Source organism: Gopherus evgoodei, chromosome 15 (assembly GCF_007399415.2).
Source record: "Gopherus evgoodei ecotype Sinaloan lineage chromosome 15, rGopEvg1_v1.p, whole genome shotgun sequence".
Taxonomy (NCBI): domain Eukaryota; kingdom Metazoa; phylum Chordata; order Testudines; family Testudinidae; genus Gopherus; species Gopherus evgoodei.
The window spans coordinates 17,467,497-17,490,999 of NC_044336.1; the positions used below are offsets into that span (position 1 = coordinate 17,467,497).

The 23,503-nt window shown below is 41.1% G+C and overlaps 1 protein-coding gene across 5 annotated transcripts in view; it reads right to left on the reverse strand.

The window, feature by feature from the left end:
- Window positions 1–23,503, reverse strand: part of CA10 (carbonic anhydrase 10) — a 316,228-nt gene that overhangs the window by 36,769 nt on the left and 255,956 nt on the right. For all 5 annotated transcript variants that reach the window (XM_030534700.1, XM_030534698.1, XM_030534702.1 and 2 more), the window contains one exon: window positions 22,607–22,792. In XM_030534700.1, coding sequence (XP_030390560.1) covers window positions 22,607–22,792 — 186 coding nt within the window. The remainder of the gene's footprint in view (window positions 1–22,606; window positions 22,793–23,503) is intronic.

Consider the following 23,503-nt stretch of genomic DNA (forward strand, 5'->3'; position numbering starts at 1 on the left):
GACCCGCCGCCTGCTCAGTTCCTTCTTACTGCCAGTGACAGTTGTTGGAGCATCCTTCAGTCTCTTGCTTCTCAAGTGCCTGCCTAATGGTTACCTTCTAGTTAGCTGTAAATAGTTCTTGAAAGTTGTAGTTTAGTAGTAGTTATAGTTCGCCTCTTCTGGGGGGTTCCCCCCGCTAGCTCCCCTGACCGGGGTATGCCTTGGTCTCAGGGATTTAAATCCTGTGAAAGCTGTGGGAAGCCTATGCCCAAGGGCCATCTGCACGTGTCATGCCTTAAGTGCCTGGGCGAGGACCATCAAAAAGATAAGTGCTTCATTTGTAGGACCTTTAGACCCAGGATGAAGAGGGAGTAGGCCTATTGCCTCAAGCTCCTTTTAATGGAGGCAGCTCTTTGCCCTCAGCCGGCACTGGAAGTGGCACCGGCGACATCGGTACGCAGCGCACTGGCTTTGGTGCAGGATGCCTTGGTACCGAAAAAAAACTCCAGGGAGCATGGATCGACTCCCCGGCTCACAAAGTAGGTTTGAGCATGTAGCACTGCTCTCAGTCCCTGGTGCCACATAAGAAGGCGGTGGTGGACAGGGTTTGGTCCCCCAGCAGGAAACAGCACAGGGATCCCAGCAGGTTGTGTCCTATATCGGGGCACCCCCAGCCTGGCCCTCAGATCCTGGCACTGTCGGCTCCAGCCCTGCCAGGGGCTCCGAGTCCAGTGCTTATGGACTCCCTGACTTGGGAGGAGTTGGAGGATGAGATTAATCTCCCCTCCACGCCGGATACTTTGAGGCCATGTGGAACCTTATTGCCATGACGGCACAGTCCCTGGCCATGTAGGTGAGACCACTAGCAATGATCCAAGTGGCAGCGCAAGACCCAGTGACGGCACTGGCGCAGTCTACGGTACCTTTTGTGGCATTGATGGCGGCACGGCCACTCATTCAACACCAGGACAAGCCAATGATGCTATGGTGCCGTTCCCCAGCACCGTTGGGCTCCACCCCTCCATGGTCTGGCTTAGACTCATTGTCAGACTCTGATAATGATTCGTTGACCTCCCGACATAGTTGGTCCTGGCACACAGATCGTGGGACATGCTGGCGCCAGTGGTATCCTGGCTCCCACAATGGCAGATGCTTGAACAGTGGCCCTTTTGGACTCCTTGGGACCACGATCAGGCTCAAGGGCCGGGCTCCAGGGCCACGTCTGTGGTGTCTGTGCCTCATGCTGCTCCTTCAGCCACATTGGCCGCACCATACTCCCACAGCATCTGAAGACCCCCCACATGACAAGGACCCTGGGTCTTTGCAAGTGGGTGCAACTCTCGAGTCAGCACCCCATGTGGAACTAATGCCACAGTCTGCCCTGAATAGGGCAGATGTACCCGAGCCAGCCTCCAGAGAGCCTGAGGGTCAGGAGGACCCTGTCCCACAAACCTCATCATTCTCTTCGGCAGATGAGGCAGTGGCTGGCATGTCCACCACCACACACCCTGTAATGGACACAGAGCGCACCAAGACCTTCATAGGAGGATGGCCCAAAACTTACACATACAGAGTGAGGAGATGCCAGAAGACTCGGACCCAATGGTGAACATTCTTGCCCCATAGGGCCATTCTAGGGTAGCCTTGCCCTTATAAAGACCATACAAAACACCATAAAACTGCTATGGCAGACCCAGCCTCCATACCTCCCACGGCCAAGGGGGTAGAAAGGAGGTATCTTGTACTGCAGAAGGGGTACAAACATCTTTTTACCCACCCTCACCATGGAACATTAGTGGTGGATTCGGTGAACCATGAAGAGCAGCATAGTCAGTTGGGTCCTGCCCCAAAGTCACGGGATGCTAAGGAGCTGGACCTTTTCGGACATAAAGTCTACTTGACCGGGGGGCTCCGGCTTTACGTTGCTAATCAGCAAGCAGTGCTCAGCCGCTTTGCCTTCAATTCCTGGATAGCACTAGCCAAGTTCTAGGAACTGCTCCCGTCAGACTCATGCCTGGAGTTTGCAGCGTTTCTTGAGGAGGGCAAGGTGGTGCCAAGGGCCACCCTCTAGGCTGCCCTAGCCTTAGCTTACTGTGCAGCTCAGACCATGGACATAGTGAGTACCATAAAACGGAGCACCTGGTTACAGGTTTCGGGCATACCCCCGGAGGTCCAGCAGCCCATTCAGGACCTGCCCTGTGACCATGCAGGCTTGTTTGCTGAGAACAGGGACTTCCACCTGCACAGTCTGAAAGACTCGAGGGCGACACTGAAGTCCCTGGGAATCCACATTCCCACACCACAAAGGAAGCCCCTCAAATCCCCTCCCACTTCTACTCTGGACCCCAAAGGCAGGACTCAGCCAGGAAAAGAGGCAGGAATAATAGGAGGCACCAGTTGCAGTCTTCCTCAGGCTCATCCAAACAGCCCCCAGGGCTGGCTGAAACCTAACTTTTGAAGGTGTGCCCAAGGACCGAGTACCAGGACTCAATCTGGATCCTTACCCACTCTTTGTGAACTCGCTATCTCACTTCTACTGTGCTTGGTCCCCAGATCACAACAGATTGCTGGGTTCTGAGCACAATAGGGGAGGGATAGTCTATCCATTTCTGTTCACTCTTGCCTTCCCACCCATCTTCTCTGTCCCTCTTTAGGGACCCTTCTCACAAGTAGCTCCTTCTTCAGGAGGTGTAATCGCTCCTCACTCTGGGGGTAGTAGAGGAGGTTCGTCAGGAGTTCAGGAATGGCCTACAGGCCGTGAGAGCAAAAAACGCCTGTGGCTATTCCAAACTCATACTTTCACAAACACATTTTGTCTACAGGAGAAGGTGCTTCAAGAGAGCTCAGACTGGACAGGATTTTTAGAGAGAAAAATGACCATAAGTAGAATTAGAGGATTTGAAAAGAGTTGAAACACTGTGTTTCAATTTTTGGCAACTCCTTAAGCAACAAAGCAAAAATATTTGCAACCTAGCCAGCTATGAACACCGAGGAGACTTTCAAAAGAGCTCAGCATCCAACATTCCATTTTAGGCACTGAAAAAGTATGTGGCCTGCCGTTTTCTTATTTGCTTTAACAATGATCTGACGCACAAGTCTTCTGTTACAGCTGCAGAATCTACTGATTCAACTCAGTCAACATCTCTGAAAGTTTGAACATTGCCAAGTTAATTAAATGGTTCGATAAATTTGAGAATATACTCTCAAAATTTGCAAGATATTAAAAGGATGCTTAGAGACATTTTTAAAAGGTAATTACTGTACCAGTATTCCATGAGCCTTAGAAATGTAGCCATGCAAAGCATTCTACCTGCTCCATCAAATTTAATATTGTTAAGTTACATAAAACACTTTTATTTTGAGTAATAGTTATGACATTTGATTTGGCATATGCAACATATTTTCCCAGACATGCTAAGACTTTCCTGTTTAATAGCATCTAGTTTCTATTAATAATGGTATATTTGAGTGAAAAGTTTGGAACTTTAAAACTCTTGTTTTAAAACGGGTTTTCTAGGTTATGTATTATGTTAAAAATACCATTCACCTGTGGCACAGGTTCAGATATTAACAACACAAGATTTTCTGGACAGCATAAAATTAGTGTGTTTAGTACATGTTTTTCTTTGTGTGTGTGTCATTTATAAGAATATTTTCTATGAAGCTGTGTGTACTCACATAGTACTACACTCTGTGTGTGTGTGTGTGTGTGTGCGCGCGCGCACATACAATATAATTTTTGCAACAGAAGGAATGACCACAGAGTTACACATGTAAGTTCCCTTTATAGATCCACATGGAAAAGTTTTGGAGTAACTACTTGATCAAAGTCTACTGTGTTGAGCACACTAAGGGAAGCCAGGAAGTCATGAGCGCTAATCAGGCCTATAATACTGATTTCTGTTATTGACCTCAGTCAAATCACTTAACTTCTGTGACTCAGTCTATGTATTTTGAAAATGGGTGTAATAATTACCATGCAGGGTAACTGCTAGTTATGACAATGAGCGTGTTATTGACTGTAAAGCACTTTGAAGAAAAGTACTTATAACGTGAGCATGTATAAACATGGTTATAATGTAATCCCAGATTTTACACCCTGCGTCTCATTAAAAAATGGATGTTCACAGCACTGTATACAACAAAATTTGTTTATTGCTTATACTTAGAATAGGAAATACACAAATATCACAATAAATGGAACTACTTAAAATGGTAAATATCTAGGTTTTTAATTGTAACACACTGAAATGCATCTTCTCAAAATTCATCAAGGAGTAGAACCTCTAAAGCATTTACTAATGAATGGGAAACTTTCTGCAGATTGCAAAAATAGTATATGGTAGTGGTGGTAGGGAATACTATTAGAAATCAAGGCTACTCCATCCATCATCAGATGTACTTCTTTTTGACAAATGTAGTTCAGTGTGAATTATTTATAATAATTCATATTATGCTCGTAAATTTACGAGCATAATATTCTGTAAAAAGTTATCAGTCTTAGTACCAAGAGACTTCAGTACCATGCTCTACTATTAGGTCTCTGTCAAGCAGTGAAGTAAAATTATTGGGGTTTGGGGAATAACAAGGTTCTGCTGTAATTGCAAATCCCATTACAGTACTCACCTGCAGCCAGGGTAGAAATGGACAATAGCAAATGATGTATCCCACTAAATACAGAATACACGTTGGGTATAACTCCCTCCAGTGTGGAGGGAATGTGCCAGCTCCACATAAACTCAATTTAAATTCAGTTAATGGTAAAATGTATCCCTAATACGATTTGAATGATTTAAGACAAATGTCTTAGAGTATTTACACTAGGGATGCATTTGCCCCAACAGCTTAAGTACAGCAAAAGGGCTTGCAGAAGCTGTCTGCCTTACAATGAATGCTACCTTTTAGGATGTTCTGATGAGGTCACAAGAGCAAAGCTTGTGTTGATTTTGTTACCAGAACCTCAGGCTTTATGAATGCAGGGTTCCTTTACTTCATATAATCTATGCTTACAAAGAGTAACCTGAAATTGGGAAACCAGTAACAATCAAGCCTGCACTGGTGTCAGAGACAGACAGGGACAGCCCACATTAGTTTTATGGTCATCACATCATCCTGAGATCTGGTGGCCTGTGTAAATGAGAGTGACTATCCATAGGAGGCAATGGCAAGTGATTGCAGCAACTTGCGTTCTTTGTGCTTGAAAATTGTGTGACAGTATAAGGCTATAGTGCGTTATAACCATATTCAGCATGTAGAGCTGTCTACTGGTTTAATATAATCCTGTCGATCTTGCGGTTAGAGGATATAATCATTGAAAGACATGCTGGGAGCAGCAGCCTTATTACGAGTGTGACATGGTAGATACAAGCTGTTTGTTTGGTCTGTCTGCTTCTAATTCTCTTTAAAATTGACCTAAATCTGTACGTGGTTCAGGAGCAGCATGTTTTAACATCACCACCATTAATGCCTGGCTATGCTGCAGTGGACGCCCTCAGTTCAATTCCTTTCTAGAATGATTACTGTAACACAGCAGGAAAACCAGTTTGCTAAAAAAAGCCTCTTCCTGCAAACATTTACTCATTTCAGTAGGGCTGTTAGATTTGTGGAAAAAAGCCCTAAATTGGCTTATTGGAAACTTGCTCAGTTTGAAATCTTTCAATGTAATTCTCTCTCTTTAAATACAAACCCAGGGCTGGAGATCTAAAATATTTCAAACACATCTATATTTCAAATAGGCCATAGGATAAAGGATCCTTGGAACTTTAGATACTGATTTCACCCCCTGTAATTTTTTCCTTTTATCATCTTGCTTCCTTTTTTAGAAATCCTATGAGATTGGAATAGCTGCTAATTAGAATCTGGGAGCAAATGGGTAGATTTTTAAAATTGGGGGCCTTGAGGAATTTACCAGTTAGGTGGAAGAATAGTTTCTCTACTGGGCCTTGGGCAGCTGAGGAATTGGAGGCACTCAGTCTGTAAATTCTAACAAATTTATTTGGACATAAGCTTTTGTGGGCTAGAGCCCACTTCATCAGATGCATCTAGCCCACGAAAGCTTATACCCAAATAAATTTTAGTCTATAAGGTGCCATAAGGACTCCTCGTTGTTTTTGCTGATACAGACTAACATGGTTACCACTCTGAAACCAGTCTGTAAATTGCAAATCAAAGGATGCAAGTTCTCTTAACTAAGCACATCCTTGGGCTTCACATGAACTACGCTCTGCAGGGATCACAGGATATTCTGGTACCAGGGCAGAAAAAGGCCTACAATGCAAATTCCCAAACGCAGATTAAAATAATTTCCAGGGTGTCTACAGTAGTTCTTCTGCTGAAAATGTCTCACTGCTGTCACTGGTGGATTAATTTTTCTGGAGGCAACAACACTGCAAGAACTAGGGTAGACATGGTTCTAGTAGAGCTTTCAAAAGCACAAGGTTTTGTGGGATGATCTGCTTGTTAGCTAAATCAGGCAATATTCTGCAGAGAGAGACTCCCTATCCAAATACCCAGAAGCATAGGGGAAGTACACAGTACTAGGAGCCAGAAGTTCTGGTCTCCTCTCTATTTCTCTGCACTTAAAGAGCCCTCACGGAACAAGACCTTATACTCTGCCTTAGAAGGACAGTGAAGTGTCACTCTCCTATTTTAGAAATAACTTAGAAGTTGCATAACGTCACTTCAAACAAAGCTAGGAACAGACTTTAGATCTCTCATATAGCAAACCCAAGTCTCATCCACTGAGCTACTTTGCTTTTCTAAATTAATAGGCCAAATCTGTGGGTTAGGCTAACCAGTGGAGCATATTCACTTGACAGAGCCATGACGAGAACCCAGGATTCCTGATCTGCAACATTCCACTGCTCTTTGGGCAAAGAGCTGTGTTGCACATTTGCAAAGCTCATCAGTTCTCCCTTAGTGACTTGTCTGGATAAAGGATGATAATTATTCCTTTAGCCACATTGGTGCATGCCATGGATCTGAAAGTCGAGGGTTCATCCTCTTGATGACCTTTTGGGTGAAAGTTTTGTCCTTGTTCATGATGTATTCTGCCCTCCCCCCAGTATTTTTAAACCAATATTAGTCCACATAGTGAGAGAACTTCCTTAAAAATAAGTTCTATAGTATTAAGAAGTAAAAACCAACCATCTGTAGTCTGCTAATTGGTATGATGTGCAACAAAATGCTATAGTTCTTGTAGGCAGTAGTGGCTCCCATCACCAATCCTAGAATAGATGAAGCCTTTCCTGTAAACGATACACTAAGATGAATACGTTTAAATGAACCTATTGAGACAAGCTAGGAACTGTACCATAAAAGGTACAACTCTGGGATGTGTCCTAGACCTTCGGGCATGGATGTGTCTTGGTAGAGCAACCTGTGACCTGAGTGACTGTAAATCACATATGTTGTGTTGCTTTGTACTTCTGTAAATAACTATAATTATTGCACTTTTTTAGTACCATAAGGAACTTTGAATGAAACTTTACTGACCTTTCCTTTTCCTTGCTGAGAAGAAGAGTACAATTATATGTCAGGAAGTCTCTCCTGAATCCGCTTGTTAGTCACTGTGTTCTTGGTATTGGTGAGCCTTTTATCTTCTTCTAAATCAGAGTTCTTTCTTTCAGACAAGGGCAGCAAGTCATCATTTATACATACTGCCAGAGACTTTTTTTTAAATTTGCTCCCTTATTTAAAAAGAAAAATAAGAGTTTGACTCTTGCTTTGCTGGAGAATGTGGTGGCACAAATCATGGGATCAAAACTGAATCTGGAAACCTGCTCCCCTCCTTTTTTAAAAAATGAGTTTTAGTGCTGGGGAAAAGGTTCTGTAGTGACTGGCTGAGAGACTGATGCAACCGTACAAGCCTTCTTCCACAAGAGATCTGCAAAGGTGTGTCACTCCTGACCTATAGGGAAGAGAAGTCTAGAGGTGAGGGTTAGCTTAGTTTCATGATAATAAATGCTCCAGGATCAAGTCCTGATTAAGCAAGAAGACTGAGCTGCCCCTCTCCTCACCTCTAAACTCGCATTTACCCACATGCTTGAAGTTAAGCATGTACTTAAATTCTTGCTGGATTGAGAAGAGAGTGCTTGGCCGCTTGCAGGAGTGATTCCTCAGTCCTTGGATTTTCTGCTTAGCTTGCCATTAGTGTTGGGGAGTGAATGGGGGAGTTTACTGAATAGGGCAAAACTGACCTTATAAAGGAATGCCCAGTGGATAACAATCATGCTGTATCTGATTTTAAAAAAAATGGGTACAGCAAAGCCTAACCTGAGAAATATCCACTTGAAGGTACGGTGGGGGAGGTAATATCTTTTACTGGACCAACTTATGTTGGTGAGAGAGAAGTTGGTGTAGTAATAGTTATGTCATCCAGCTTGTCTCTCTAATATCTGACTGGGTTATCTAATATCAGGACTGACAAGGTTACAACAACACTGCGTACACTTGAAGGAATATCACCGTAACTGTGATTAGAGCTGGTTCTGACCAGCACTATGTAGGAGAATAGCTCAAATATGAGTTATTGATTCTATCACTGGGAGAGGCTTATCAGGATGGGTTAGTATTGGTGTTTCCATGGCTTAGATAGAAAAAATAAATAACAATAGAGGGTGACAGAAGGAAATTGATATTGATGGGTTTCCCCTTTCTAGCTAAAATGTAGAACTTCATTTGCCTTTGATAGAACTTTCCAAGTAATAAGTACATAATCCTTTTCATGTGCCCATAGTAAACCATCTCTCAGAGAACTTTTTTTGTCGTTGAATTTTAAATAAGGATATGTATTAAAGAGTGACTCTCAGTCCAGTCGTGCCTACCTTTGCTTTTAATCCAGCAAATCTTAGCAGATGTGTGTATTAATTTCCACTAGTTTATAGAGAGAGAAGAGTGTAGACAGACAAAAGGATGTGATATTAAGAGAGAAATGGAAAGAAAGTGATTTGGAAGAAATTTGTTCTATCCTAGTCAACTCTAATCCTTTTACAGTGTTATCATTGTGACGCTTGTTTCTTTTAAGGCATGAATATCTTGAAAAACTGATCTTTTATTGTAATACTTTTAGATAGATTTTATTCTTGTACGTTAGCCAAAACTCAAATTTGCTCCTCTTTATTGGTTTAAAGAATTTATTAATCCATAATTTCTTACGACAATTTTTGCCTAAAGAAACTGAGCATCAAAAAAACCCTTTCCTTTTTAGTTGCAGAAAGTATCAATAAAAGTGAACTGGGTTGTAAAATAAAAATGCCTTGAAGTTACAAGTATATTGACTTTATGGTATGTGGTATCTGTATGATTTTAATTGAGAGAGGAGCACAACAACACTTGGATAAGTCTAGCCTGAGTAGGGTCAAACAAGCACAGCTTCTGTATAAAACAAAATTGTAACTCTGTAACTTGAGAGAGTTCTCCGACAAATGTAATGAAAAGGAAGATGCAGCTGACGTGATTTACTTGGCTTTTTAATAAGCTAATAAAATCTCTCAGAAGAAACTATTAAACACAAGGTAAGGGACAAAGACCAATGTAATGCTTTTGAAATAAATTGAAGGTTAGAGAGTTAACAGTAAGGGTTGAAAGCTAGGCTTCTGTTTATTAGTAAATAATTATAATCTGGAGGAGGAAGTAGATGAGGAGATCATGAGGTTGACTGATTTTTAAAAAGTTTTTGCTAGTAATTCTGGATGTATTTAAACCCTTCAGAGAATAGGGCGGTTTATGTGGCATGTAGTAACTAGCAAAAATAATTCTAACTTTTCTTATTTATTTTTCTTGAAAAAATGAGTCACTATAGAAAAACTATAGAGATTTTCTTTTTTTAATTTGGGCTTGTTCCCTTTTCTGATGTCCACTTTATGAAGTATAATATTTGCAAAGATTAAAGTCTGGTCTTTTTCCAGAGGGAGGAACGATAGTCTGATGGTTAGGGCACTAGCCTAGCATTTGAGAGACCTGGGTTCATGCCTGTGCTCTGCCACACACTTCTTCTGAGACTTGGGCAAGTTATTTAACTTGCCAGGGCCTCAGTTCCCCATCTGTAAAATGGGGATAACAGCCCTTTCCAACTTCATAGGGAGGTTGTGCAGATAAATAATTAAAAATGGCAAGGTGGTCAGACAATGTGATCATAAGTACCTTACTTAGACAGAATTTTTTGGAGGATCTCTTGGGGCTGTAACACCTTTAAATTAAGGGGCGAGAAAATGGTTTTCAGCCTTTAACAAAGGTTTCCTTTATCCAAAATAATGTATTAGTAAAATAATTTTAAACAGTCAATTGCTCAACTTCCACTCCCATGACTTGGCAATATCACCATTTCAGTAGTTTTCCAAGGCAGACAAGACATGAATTACTAATCTAAAAAACAAACCATGTGAGGGAGGGGGATTAAAAAACTTCTCAGGACTTTTTTATATATCACAAAAGCCCAATTTTTTCTGTTCTTTGAAGCTCACCTTTGATGAAGCATCACAATAGAAGTTTAAAAGCAAAAAGCAGACATAGGATACTTGAATGAAGGGAAACACCAGTGTTAGATAGAATATTAAAATGTATGTCCTTAACTGCAATACAGTGTCTAGGTTTTGTTTTCTCATAGCAAGAAAGCTATTATCCAGAGTAGAGGAAATTTGGCCCGAGTGATGGAAACATTGCTCAATGCAGCATGTAGCCAACAGATTTCACTACTGCAGGTCCTTGAGACAAACAATGCAACAGACTAGCAACAATGTTGTGTAACATTTCAAAGTTATTTCCATTCAAATATTTTTGTAATTCTTTTTGGAAAAGTTTTGAATTCTCATTCTCCCCCATAGTGCCACAAAATTAATAATGTCCAGATTTCCACCCCTGCCCAACACATATCCTTTTTCCATTCAGTGACTCTTTTGAACGTCCCAAAATTTAGAAAAGTTACAGCGTGGCAAGGGTACAGTGTTTCCTTTTCCCAGAGTGTAACTTTTCAAAAGATGAGGAACTTTGGAAAAGTTAGAGTGGAAAAATGGAATAAAGAAAGGAATAAGTGGTAACCTCGCACCTGCCCTCCCCCCGAACCAGGGCCGGCTCTAGCAGTTTTGCCGCCCCAACCACAGCGGCACGCCACGGGGGGGCGCTCTGCTGCTCATCGGTCCCGCGGCTCCGGTGGAGCTGCTGCAGGCGTGTCTGCGGGAGGTCCACCGGAGCCGCGGGAGCAGCGGACCGTCCGCAGCCACGCCTGCAGCAGCTCCACTGGAGCCGCCTGCCGCCCTCCCAGCAACTGGCAGAGCACCCCCCCACGGAATGCCGCCCCAAGCACACGCTTGGCGCGCTGTGGCCTGGATCCGGCCCTGCCCCGAACTCTAGCCACAATCATTCTCTTGTGTTCAGTGGCAGAAAATGATTAACAACAAAAATTTCAATTTGAAAAGGAATTTTTTTGTTAAGATTTTTTTAGTTTATTTTCTGTAGAAAATGACATTTTCCCCTTAAAACTTTTTTCAGTGAAACCCCATTTTTTGGCATGAAAATTTTGACCTGCTCTACAGCCTGGTAATAACATTTGTAGCCATGCACGTTAAAATGACATGGGAAATCAAAGTTAATTCATCAGGATGCAAACTAATTATCTATGGAGGGTCACTAAGGAAGTTCCTGTGCCATCAGCAGATTATATGATTGATTAGATTCATTGCGGGGTGGTGTGTAAATGGGATTTCTGGAAATGGATTGGGCTTTCTCTGAAGTGTCAGGTACCAGCCGCTACCTGAGTCTGGAGTCCAGTACCAGTGGTCTGATTGACAGAATTGCACCTGATGGTCCCTGCGTAGAATCAGTTAAAGGTTACCGAGTTAAGAGGAATCTACAATTTTAGCAGTAATAATTAACTAGTTAGTATTTAAATGACAATCACTCAGTCAAAACTCCATTGATTTTCATGGTAGTTTAGCCTGGGTAAAGGACTTCCAGATTTGGTACACCGTTTGTTTGGTTTTGTTTATGGAAAAAGATGATAAAGTATGTCTGTGCTCACTACTACATTATTTACCTTCTGTTAGCTGTAAAGATTTCTCCTTTCCCCTGAAACATTATGCTAAAGGCACTTAGGAAAAAGTTAAAACTCATAGAACAACTTATGGAAAAATCATTACCAGTTACTTAAAAACGATGTAAAAATGAACAAAGTCTTCTGCCTGTGGAGCTAACTTGGCTGTTTAATTAAAGATGCATCACCCCACAGCAAGTCATCACCCTTAAGCAAATGAAAATCTAAAATCAGGTGAAATGAATACTTCATAAGTGACACTAGAGGTTTAGCATATTGAATATTTTAATGCTCCAAAGGTTTAAAAGAGCAAATCCTACACAGCTACTTCTCTGAACAGAAAAACTGTACCTTGTTGCTTTATGATGATGGAGTTAAAAATTCAGGCACCAAAAGGAATTTAGATTATATTCTGTGACAGTCCTGTTCTCACTGGTTTGCTTGCCCTCCCCCCCCAAAGAACAGTTGGTTACTGAAAAATATAGATATAGAAAAAATGCTCATTACTGAATTGTTCTAATTCACTCAAAATAGTAAATGCAACAGCTTTTGTTCCATTCAAGGGCATTTTGCAGTTTCATACACGAGCACTATGTTCATTGGTACTGCTTTCCAGTGTATTAATCCCAATCCTGCTAATGGATGGGCTAATACTCCCATGAGAGTCAAGGGGAGTAGTCTACACAGAAGAAAGTTCTGCAGCAGATAACACCAGTCTATTTATCAGTTGTGAAGCAAGTGGGGGAAAATACCTAACTAAAATACCGCTTTGCTTAACCTTTCAGAGTTAGGAGAATGTTTCAATTAATTTTAAATTGTGTATGAAGGTAGAGTTTGTTGTAGTCAGGTGGCAAAATCCATCCTTGGATGTTCAGTGTATATCTGCCCCTCTACCCCAAATATATGGATAAAAGGATATGGTGGGATTTTCAAGGTGTGTGAGGGTTTGTCTAGACATAGTTACTCAGGGATGGCATTCTTGTTCTAGAATAACAGTGGCCACACATGCAGTTATCCAGAAATAGCTGTTGCTGAGTAACTCCATGTATAGAAGAGGTCTAAGTGATTTAGGAGTGCAAATCCTATTGTGTGTCAATGGGACTTGTAAGGGGATTTTCAACACCACAAATGGCATTTGGTCTCCTAGTGCCAATGAATTTTCAAAGGGAGCTGGGGGCCTAACTGCCATGTATTGCTCTTGGAAAATCTCCCCCATGCTCCGAAATCTCATCCTAAGTGTAAAGACATTACAGTGACGCATGCTCCAGAAAAATCCACACCAAACAGCCTATAGTAAGTAGTTCTGGTGCGTTTTTTATATGCTATAACTTAGCCCAAGATGATATACTAAACAATTGTTCCAAAAAGGCAGAAAAATGACAACATGAGCGTATCCACAGGCTTTTAGGAAGTTTTGTTTTGACTAAAGGAAAAAACTAAGTGTCAGAGTACTTAAGCACTGGAACAAGTTGCCTAGGGAGGTTGTGGAATCTCTGTTGTTGAAGGTTTTTAAGAATACATCAGACAAACACCTGTCAGGAATGGCCTAGTTATTACATAGTCTTGCCTTAGTATAGGGGACTGAACTAGATGACCTCTCAAGGTCCCTTCCATTCCTACATTTCTATGATTCTATGCCATAGTATTCCTTGGTGTAACTCCCAATGAAGTTACACCAGGACTAAAAACTTTGTCCAATGGGTTCAGCAGCATCTAATGTAAAACTTTCTCGGGCATCTCATTCCTTCCCTGGAGGTCATGCTTCTGTTTTTAGAGGCACTGAAGACACAAGCAACTTATTACAGGTAACTGCATCAGGTCTGAATAATCAGGATGAGGAAATAGATAAATGGTGCTCAGAAGGGGTTGCCTTCATTCAGTGTAGTAATGGATTTTCCCGCTGTTCTGACTACACGCGCACATCAAAAATTCTATAAGGGAGCAAACCCAAAACAGAGTTAGAAATCCAATTCCGTTGTCTAAAATTCTGTAAGCCCTTTAACAGCTTTTTAGTTGTTCTGACTCTGAGCCATCTTTCAAAATCAAGATGTTACAGAATGAGAGTCCAGGATTGTAAAGTTAAATGACCGTTCTTTCCAATCGTGTGTGTTATCATTAGTCTTAGCACCAACAGTGCTAAATCCACTATTCTCCCCCAACTCCCTTAACTTTATATCCCTGGTGACACAGATCCAAAGTTTCAACTAGATTAAATCCTGACTCCTTATTCATGCAACAAATAAATAAGTGGCTCTTGGGACTAAAAACATGATCCTAGACTATATTTATACCAAGGGCTGAGCAAAATGTACCATTTTGATTTGCTACAACTGAAGGTATAAGCCTTTCCTAGTTTCATGAGCTCTACCATAAAATATACACTTAGCCCTGCAGTATGAAACATATTTCTTACTAGTACAAATTTGTTTCTTCTCTACTACTAAAGCTTTTGGAGAGGTAAAAATAATAATATTAGAAACTGATTATACATGAGGTAAAATTCTTAAGTTTCAGTTTAAAGCTTGGACATTACATAATTTGATTAGTAGAATTAAGGCTTTTACCTTAGAAGGGATGAAGGAAGCTAGTTATAAAATCTAATTTCCCCTCTAAAGTGGCAGTGTGACCACAACAGCATTAAATGTAAGACCCTGACAGCAAGATGACACTGGCACGGCTTAAACTGTAAAACCAGTTGTAAAAAAGATTTAGACTTGCTGTTTATAAATAAATGAAGGGAGGGGAGAATGAAGATGGGAAGATAGTGACATGCAGTGATTACATCTTAACTTTTACCATATGATTTCTCGCAGCTATTGATTTCTGGAGTTGGGTTATTTGAGTAGGCTATCCTATCAATCAGTAGAAGGCGACTGTTCAGCCAAAGAATGTAAGAGGGAACTTAAGTTAGAATCCAAACATCCCATTTTAAAAAAGATATTAAAAACAAAATCCCACTTCCTAATATTATTGGACATTAAAATGCAGTTCTTTACAATCAGACAGCGTAAGAAGTTTGCTGTACTGTATAATATTTCATATTGCTCTATGGCAAAATGTTCTTGTCCCAATTTCCAGGAAAGTAAGTACATAAAAGCTCCTCTTAATCCAACACAAAAATAAGCTTAAAAGCAAAATTTTCCTTATTCAGAAACAATGACTTTGGGCACTATTTAAATATTTGCCCTTTTGTAGAACATTTGGATTTCAATACATTGTTTTGGGATTGTTATTACTGTCACATATTGATAGATATTTAGACAGTTCACTTACTGCAGCGAATACCACTCATTTTTACCTTCCAATTTGAAGGAATCTATCCCTCTGCAACCCTCTAGCATAACTCATTATAGGGCAAATAAATCTAAAACCTCCCACAACAAATGACACCAAAATTTAATGTAACATGAAATCAAGTAAATTGAATTGAGTACAGTAATTAGTTCATATTTTAATCTGCAGACCTGTTTATTATCCATCAATAGACTAGCAATTAAATCTGTGCTTCTCAGATGATTCACTTTGTTTTTAGGAAAAAGGTTTATAGATATGTCAAAGCAAATTAATCAGAGAAATTTGGGTAACAAAACACACCATTTAGAGCTTTAATATTGGACACAGCTGGGATATAGTTTGTTGTGTGTTATGACATTTATGGATATTTTATACTTTGTTTTTTTACAGTATTATACACATATTACTATATAGCCTTTTGGCCAAGTGCTGAATTGTCCTGCATGGGTGCACTATAGTGGAACAAAGCAGAGAGACATCCTCCCCCACTCCCATAGAGCTGTGCAGGACCCAGGCACAATGCTGATAGTAATGCTCCCTGCTTCCTAGGGGCAGGTTGGCTAGCTAGCAAGCCTAACTGGATGCCACAGAACCAAGAAGCAGGATCAGAGCCCCTCTCCCTCAGCATGCCTACTAGTGTCCGGTAGGAGATGCTGGAGGAACGCATGTTACACCTTCTTTCCCCAGCAGGTGTGCTATCCCACACGGATAGCAGAGGCATTCTGCCTGTGTCTGCTCTCCACAGGTGTAAAGTCTCAGAATACCTCTGCTTGGGCTCTCTAGCTCTGCAGCCCTCTTCAGCTACTCTTACAGGAGTGAAGGCACAAGCTGGCTCTTTAGCTACATAAGCCTAAATACTTAACCCATTACAGTATAAACAGACTGCTAATTATTGTTTGCATTCTTCTCTGCTTCACACAATGATCCTATGCCTGAAAGAAGAAGATTTTAGTCTTCTGAAGATGTTTAGATGGGAGGCAGTAGGCCTATGCTCATTGCTCTCACTTATTTAATTCTCCCTTCCTGAGGAAAAATCTGTAGGCAGGACCATGTGCTCCAAGTTCTTCATGTGAATGGCAGGGCTGCATAGAGCTTTGTAGGTGGTGGTGAAAGGGATGAGGGATTCAAAGAAGAAAGTGACAAAATCAAAGGGCCTGAAAAATGACTTTTTTCCCACACCCCTGAGCGACGTGAGTTTTGCCGACCTAAGTGGTAGCGTAGACATGGTCTTAGTCTGGGACTTCACTTGGGCCTGCACTATGGTGGCGCATCTATGGCACTGTCCTGCCATAGTGTAGATGCTTTCTACATCAACAGAAGGGTTTTTTCCAGTTAATCCTCTTCAAGAGACACTAGCTAGGTCGATGACAGAAGAATTCTTCTAACGTAGCTGCATCTTGACTGTGGGTTAGGTGAACCTAATTACGGTGCTTAGGGTGCAAAAATTTCCACGCCCGAGTGATGTACTACATCAACCTAATTTCTAAGTGTACACCATGCCTTGATTTTGAGATCCTCTTTTAATGTTCATAGTACAATTAAATGCTTTAATCTGTGAGAAGTGTGTTGAGCCCACTTAATTACATACCAGATGAGGAATCAACTGCTTAACTGACTCATATTTCAAATCCTTTCTTATTCCATGTTGCTGGAAACAGTCAAACACGTTCCTCATAGAATAATTTTATATATATTTTTAAAAGCTTCCGCTTGTTACAAGACCTTTAAGCATTACAATTCTCAATTATCTGCCCAGAGTCCACTGTGAAGTGATAATTAAGTGCTAAAAGGTAACCAGATTACTGTAGAGATTTCTCTCTCTCTTTCCACGTCCTTTAACACCGAATTAGGCCACCCATTACAAATCCCTAGTGGTGTTCAGACCCTAATAGATTTTAAAACAGTTTGGCATTACTGGGTTCTGTCTTCACAATTTTGCACCATCCTGTTGCTGTCAAGCTTGCCCTAAGTCTTTGCCCACTTGTATGTTGTCTTGACTAGAAAAATAGATGTGTCTGAACCATGTGGTAAGAACACAAATTTTTCCCTAGTGCGTAAAGCACCCTCATACCACATTCGGTGGGAGTTCAAGCATCTCAGGACTTGTCTACACTGAAATGGCTGCAGCTGCGCTGCTGCAGTGCTTCAGTGAAAATGCTACCTCATGTGGGTACTCCACCTTCCCGAGACGCGGTAGCTATGTTGACAGGAGAAATCCTCCTACTGACATAGCACTGTCTACACTGGGAGTTAGGTTGACATAACTGGATTTTCCACATTGCTGAGTGATGTAGTTACACTGACATAAATTGCTAATGCAGACCAAGCCTTCTCTAGAGTTGAAAGATTTGCTATTATGTGGTGGTCTATGCTTCTAGCATAGATGCAGTTTATACTAGCAAGAGTCCTTTTGTCAGAATAGCTTTTATCAGTTCCCTGAGCAAAACAGACTATATAACTGCACCTACAGTAGGGCTCTTGCTGGCATAGCTATGATGGCAAAAACAAACAAAACACACTAATAACCAATACAGATACACCAGCAAAATATCTAAGTGTAAATCAGGCCTTAGACAGTAAACTCCTTGGGACAATGTCAGTCTTTGTTCTGTGGTTGTATGGCGCCTTGCACAGTGCGGGGCCTGATCCATGACTAGGGCTCTTAAGTGCTCCTGCAATATAGACAATAATAATCAGCAACTCTCTACATCAGGCCCTGGAGGTCTGGAGAAATTTTGCCAAAAAAAAAAATCTCCCTATTGCCACACAGATTCAACTCTGCGAGTGTTAATAATGGTGGAAAATGTTTTAAAAATGTCCTTAGCACACTAGGGATTTTCAAACTTTTCCCTAGCATTGGTGTAGCTCAGGAAGGGTGCGTGTTAGATTTGAGAATCATGCCTGTATCCAATTTATACTAAAACTCCCAGCACTGCTAGACCAATGGTGGGAAAGATGCTCATAAACTATTAGTACAAACAAGGTGCAAAAGGACTTGAAATTCATGGCAAATAGTTACCGTAATTCCTTTATATGGGCTCAGATGTATCAATTCTGGCGCCAGTCCTTCACCCTGATTCTCGGAGGAGTCAAGATGATTTCACTGGGATTGCATTTGGGCACCATGGAATGCTCTTGATGATCAGGTCCTAGACTTGTATTTATTTTCTCTTAACTGAGGTGTTTTGCAAATATTTTAAGTGCATTTTATATTTATACTTGTACTGTATTTTTCCTTATTCTTTCTCCTTTGACCAATATTATCCTATCACTATAGCGACAGCTATGGGCAGTAGCAGGCCTGAAAGCATACGTTACTCCATAAAGTCAGCTAGCAATTAACTAGTGCAGGCCTGCACAACACGCGGCCCGCGGAGGCTCACTGTGCGGCCTGCGGCAGGAAATCAAAGGGCTCTGGGCAAGCAGTGGGGAGCCCAGAGCTCTTTAAATCCCAGCCACAGCCGGGAATCAAAGGCTCTGAGCTGCCCGCAGCTGTGGGGACCTAGAGCCCTTTAAGTCCCAGCCGTGCCCGAGATTCAAAAGGCTGTGGGTTTCCCGCTGCGGCGGGGAGCCCAGAGCTCTTTAAATCTCAGCCGCGGTCGGGATTCAAAGGGCTCTGGACTGCCCGCAGAGATTCCTGGCTGTGGCTGAGATTTAAAGGGCTCAGGGCTCCCCATTGCCATGGGCAGCCCAGAGCCCTTTGAATCCTGGCTGCGGCTCCAGAGGATGGGCTGGGGCTGGGATTTAAAGGGCTCGGGCTCTCCTCAGCGGCAGGAGCTCTGGGCCCTTTAAATCCCTGCCCCAGCCCCACAAAGCTCCGGGTTCCCCAAGCTGCTGGAGTCCCAGGCCCTTTAATTTGCCCCTGAGGGCTCCCAGCCACCCCTTCAGCTGGGAGCCCCTGGTTGATTTAAAATCAAGTATCACCTCCCCACCCCCAACCTTCCTTTTTGGCCCACAGCTGTTTTGGTGGGGCGGTGCTGGGGAAGTAGGATTTGTTTCCACGGGGCCGGGGGGTTTCGGCCCTCAGCTGTTTTCTTTGGAGTAATGTGGCCCTCGCTGCTTTACGAGTTGTGCAGGCCTGAACTAGTGTATCATTTCCTTAGTATTACTGCTGGGAATTGTAAACATTATAAGTAACCCTTCCCAGACCTGAGAGCTTATCTAAAATCACCCTGTTGTTAAAAGTGGAGCTTGCTGGATGGAATTATACTCCCCAGGCCAAATTCAGCTGTGGTGTAAAAGCTAGTTCTTTGCTGAGGAGTTGTACCAACTCTATACAGCAGGGTCCATTTGGCCCTCTCTTTGTATTATGGGTACAGCACAGTATGTGGGAATGTGACACAGCAATTCAGTAACAGATATTTTACGTAAGAGATGGGCAAAGTGCCAGCTCCAAGCACTTCCAAATCTCAAAAGGTTCAGCCCCATGTCTAGTTCCTGTATTATATTTCCTGTCATTCGTAATGACTGACAGTGGTCACCACTTTTGCCAGCAGTTTTCTTCTTTTACTTGGGAAAGAGGTGTTGTATCTGTTGGCAAATATTGTCGACCTATGTACTAAGACAGACATAACAGGACAACCCTGTTTCAAAGCTTAAAAAAAAATTCTGGACCCTTGGCCACTCCTTCCATGCCCTTTCAGTTCACCTCCCTCCATTTCACGTGTTGTTTTCTGGTTCTCATACTCGTCAATTCTGGTTGTTATTTTTAACCTGTCAGAAGTGTTCATTTGTTTCTCTCTCCAAGTGCTCCATCTCCCAAGTCCCCCCTAATTTACTTTCCCTCTCTCATCTGTCAGCTGTATTCTGTTCTCCAGCTCTCTCTTATTTTGTCAAAGATGCTGGGTTTTTTTTTTAAATCACCCTCTTTTGCTTTTGCTGCATGGTATTAAATATTGGGGCTGCAGTGCTGCTGTACGTTTTCACCTTTCATTACAATCTATACTCTGTGTGATTTTTCCTTCAACACAAAAAATTTATGGCTGATATATTTCTAATCCATCAATCTCTCCTGTGACTTTCTGAAACAATGCTGATATGCCAAATCGAATGCAGGGCTATATTTCAGCCGTATTTCTTGCTTTTTTGTTAAAGCAAACTATTTTGTATTGAATATCACTCTTACTATTTAGATGTGATTAACAAAGCAAGGTCATATTTATTAAAACACTCAATGTTCATTTACGAGTTAAACATTGGATCCAATGTACGTGTCCATCACAGAATTTAAACAAGGTATCCACTAGTCAGTTATGTAAGACATGAATAATTTTATGAAAACACTGCCGCTGACTATATTATACAGCTACATAGCTTTATACAAAACAAAGCAAATTATTACCATCAATTATAATAACATCATTTGACAAGCCTGCAACTAATCTGCTGCTCTTCAGATAACTTTGTTGCACTATGCCAAAGAAAATACCATGCATTAATTGACTCATCACCAGAGTCTGTGATAGATGGTACAGATGGTAATGTGATTACTCATCTTCAACAAAATAAATAAGTGCTTTGTTGCTGGAAACTATTCCTTTTGGTCTTCTAAAAGAATGACAACAGGGTACTCAAGATGTCTTTGAAGGTAACTCTAATATACTTGTAATGAGATGCAGTTCTTCTGAAGCATTATTTTAGTTATTTACTTAGAATTTGTAGCGTGCAAGGTGCTTCACAGACCGGAAACAAGCTAATGGGAGATGGGTACAGCCAGGAGTGGCGAAAGCTTCCTAAAAGTGGGGGGAACCCCTGCCCCGCCCCTCACTGTCACCCTTACAGCCTGGTAAAAAGTGGTGGGACTATGCTGCCCTGTTCCAGCACCCTTGGATACAACAAAAAATAAAGATAGGAGACAAACTCTTGTATCCCTTCTGTATACAAAGCAACTGAATGATTGTCCTCTTCGAGCTCAGTCCTGGCCATAGTCTGTCAGCATTACCATTTATCCTGAAAAACTTGCTACCAATGCATGTACTCCTAAACTGCTGAAAGCACTGTCTACACTAGTACTTTTGTCACTCAGGGGTGTGAAAAAACACCCCCACCCTCCAACCGACATAAATTACACAAACAGAAGCGCCAACATGGCCAGCACTATGTCAGCAGGTGATGCGCTACCGCCACTTGTTGAGGGTGGTTTAATTATGCCAGCAAGAGATTTCTTTCCAGTCGGCATAGAGTGGCTGCATTGGTATAGCTGTGCTGCTGTTAGGTCGTTAGTGTAGACATAGCCTGAGAGACTAATGAGAGCCATGTATCAGAGGGCAGGATCACTACTTTACAGTACCTCCTTTACCCGCTATTATCTGGTCTCTAAATCAGGTCCTGATACTGCAAAGATATAACTTGTGTGGTTAACTCTCTGTCCCTTGAGCAGGCCCACTGACTTCAATGAGACTATTCGCCATATGTAAAATTAAGCTCTGCATATTCTTCACAGGATAATGGTGTACAGTAGAAATGTTGGACAATGGTAAGCAATAAAGGTAGAATTTTTTTTAGAAACAACTACCCCCGTTAATATTAGAATTGGATAATTAGTTTTAAGTTTTCTTAGGAATATGATGGACCAACCTAATGATACTTGTCATGGATAACCACAGAGATGGCAAATGCACTGCATTCAGATTCTTTTTCTGTAACTGAAACTGATCTGAATGGTAAAAATCTGAGTGTTTCACGTTCTACCTGCATTTTGTCTGGGTCTAATTTACAGGAAGCTTTTACGGTCTTTAAAACAGAAAAATAAATTTTAGAATCAGCAGCATAAAGAATGAAAAATATTGTGCTGCAATTTCAGAATGTTCTTGGAATAGAATATTAATTAGCTATCCAATTCCTTTGAAAATCCCAATTTAAGACAGGTAGGTGCCCTGAACCTATTGAAATTCAATAAGATTTAAGCACTGAAGGTGAAATCCTGGCCCTATTAAGCTACTGGGAGTTTTGCCACTGACTTCAGTAACCCAGAATTTTATCCTTAATTTCCTTAGTCTCCTTGAAAACTCCAGCCTGAAAAACCAAATCCCCAGCTGCAATTTGGTTATTTCAACATGTGAGTAGCATGTATCTAACACAACAATCCCTATATTTCACCACACACCTGGCAGTGAACATGCTGTGTTTGATATGATACACATGTATTACAATGCACAATTGAAAAAAAAAATTCCCTTCTTTTTAAAATATAGAAAAGGAGATCGTTTTTCATGAGCAGCCATTAGTTTGACACTACCCTTAGGCAGAAATGGAGAGCAGGTATTTCATACTGGTTCATTTTGAACTCCAAGTACATTGACGTACCTCTCCAGAAAAAGCTTGTCCGTTAAGTAGATGTTCTGATCCCTGGCTATCTTCACTTCCGAAGTGTAGCCGGATCTCTTCCAAGCGGTGACTGTAGGTCATGGGCCCTCCAGAGATGTTCACCAAATGCTCTTTGTCTAATCGTAGAGAAACATGTCTCCCTGTATTATACATTGTCCCACTGACCTAAAGAAAATGAACAAACAATATAAAATTAAGTTTTTCTAAACCAGCGGTGAGTCCTAGAAAATAATGATACAGACTTAGCGCTTTTTCTACTTCAACACCTTCAGATTAATCCAACCATAAATCTTTAAAAAGATCAGAGATTAAATACCCAACTGAAGGATGTATTTCAAGTTCTGCTTTTAAATATTATACTTTATATTCAAATATTTTGCTAAATCCCTATGTACATATTTTAGCCACAGGCATGTGGCCAACACAATGAATGTGATTATTATACTTCTAAATAAGTATATATATGAACATATTCTTTATGCAAGACCTGAATAATGACTTCATTACAGAATTTCTGCACTGCAAAAGGGGAACATTTCAACTGCTGTATAAATAATTCACAGTATATTTAAACAAATCAGAAATTTAACTCATTTTTTCTTACTGAAAAATTTATAAGAAAATTGTCTCAAAGCAGAGATGCTACAAAAGCCTTCTGCTCCCATTGGAATCAATGATAAAACCTGCATTGATCTCAGTTATAAGGCTCCATATTTTGACAAGAATGTTCTGTATTTTATGTCCCACACGCATTAGTTATATCGATACAGAATTAACCTTTGTTAGTTCTTATGTCCTATCTCCTTTTAAAATTAATCTTTATTTTATTAAAAAAGAATGGAAAGATATGCTTTGTTTGTAAAATAAAATATAAAC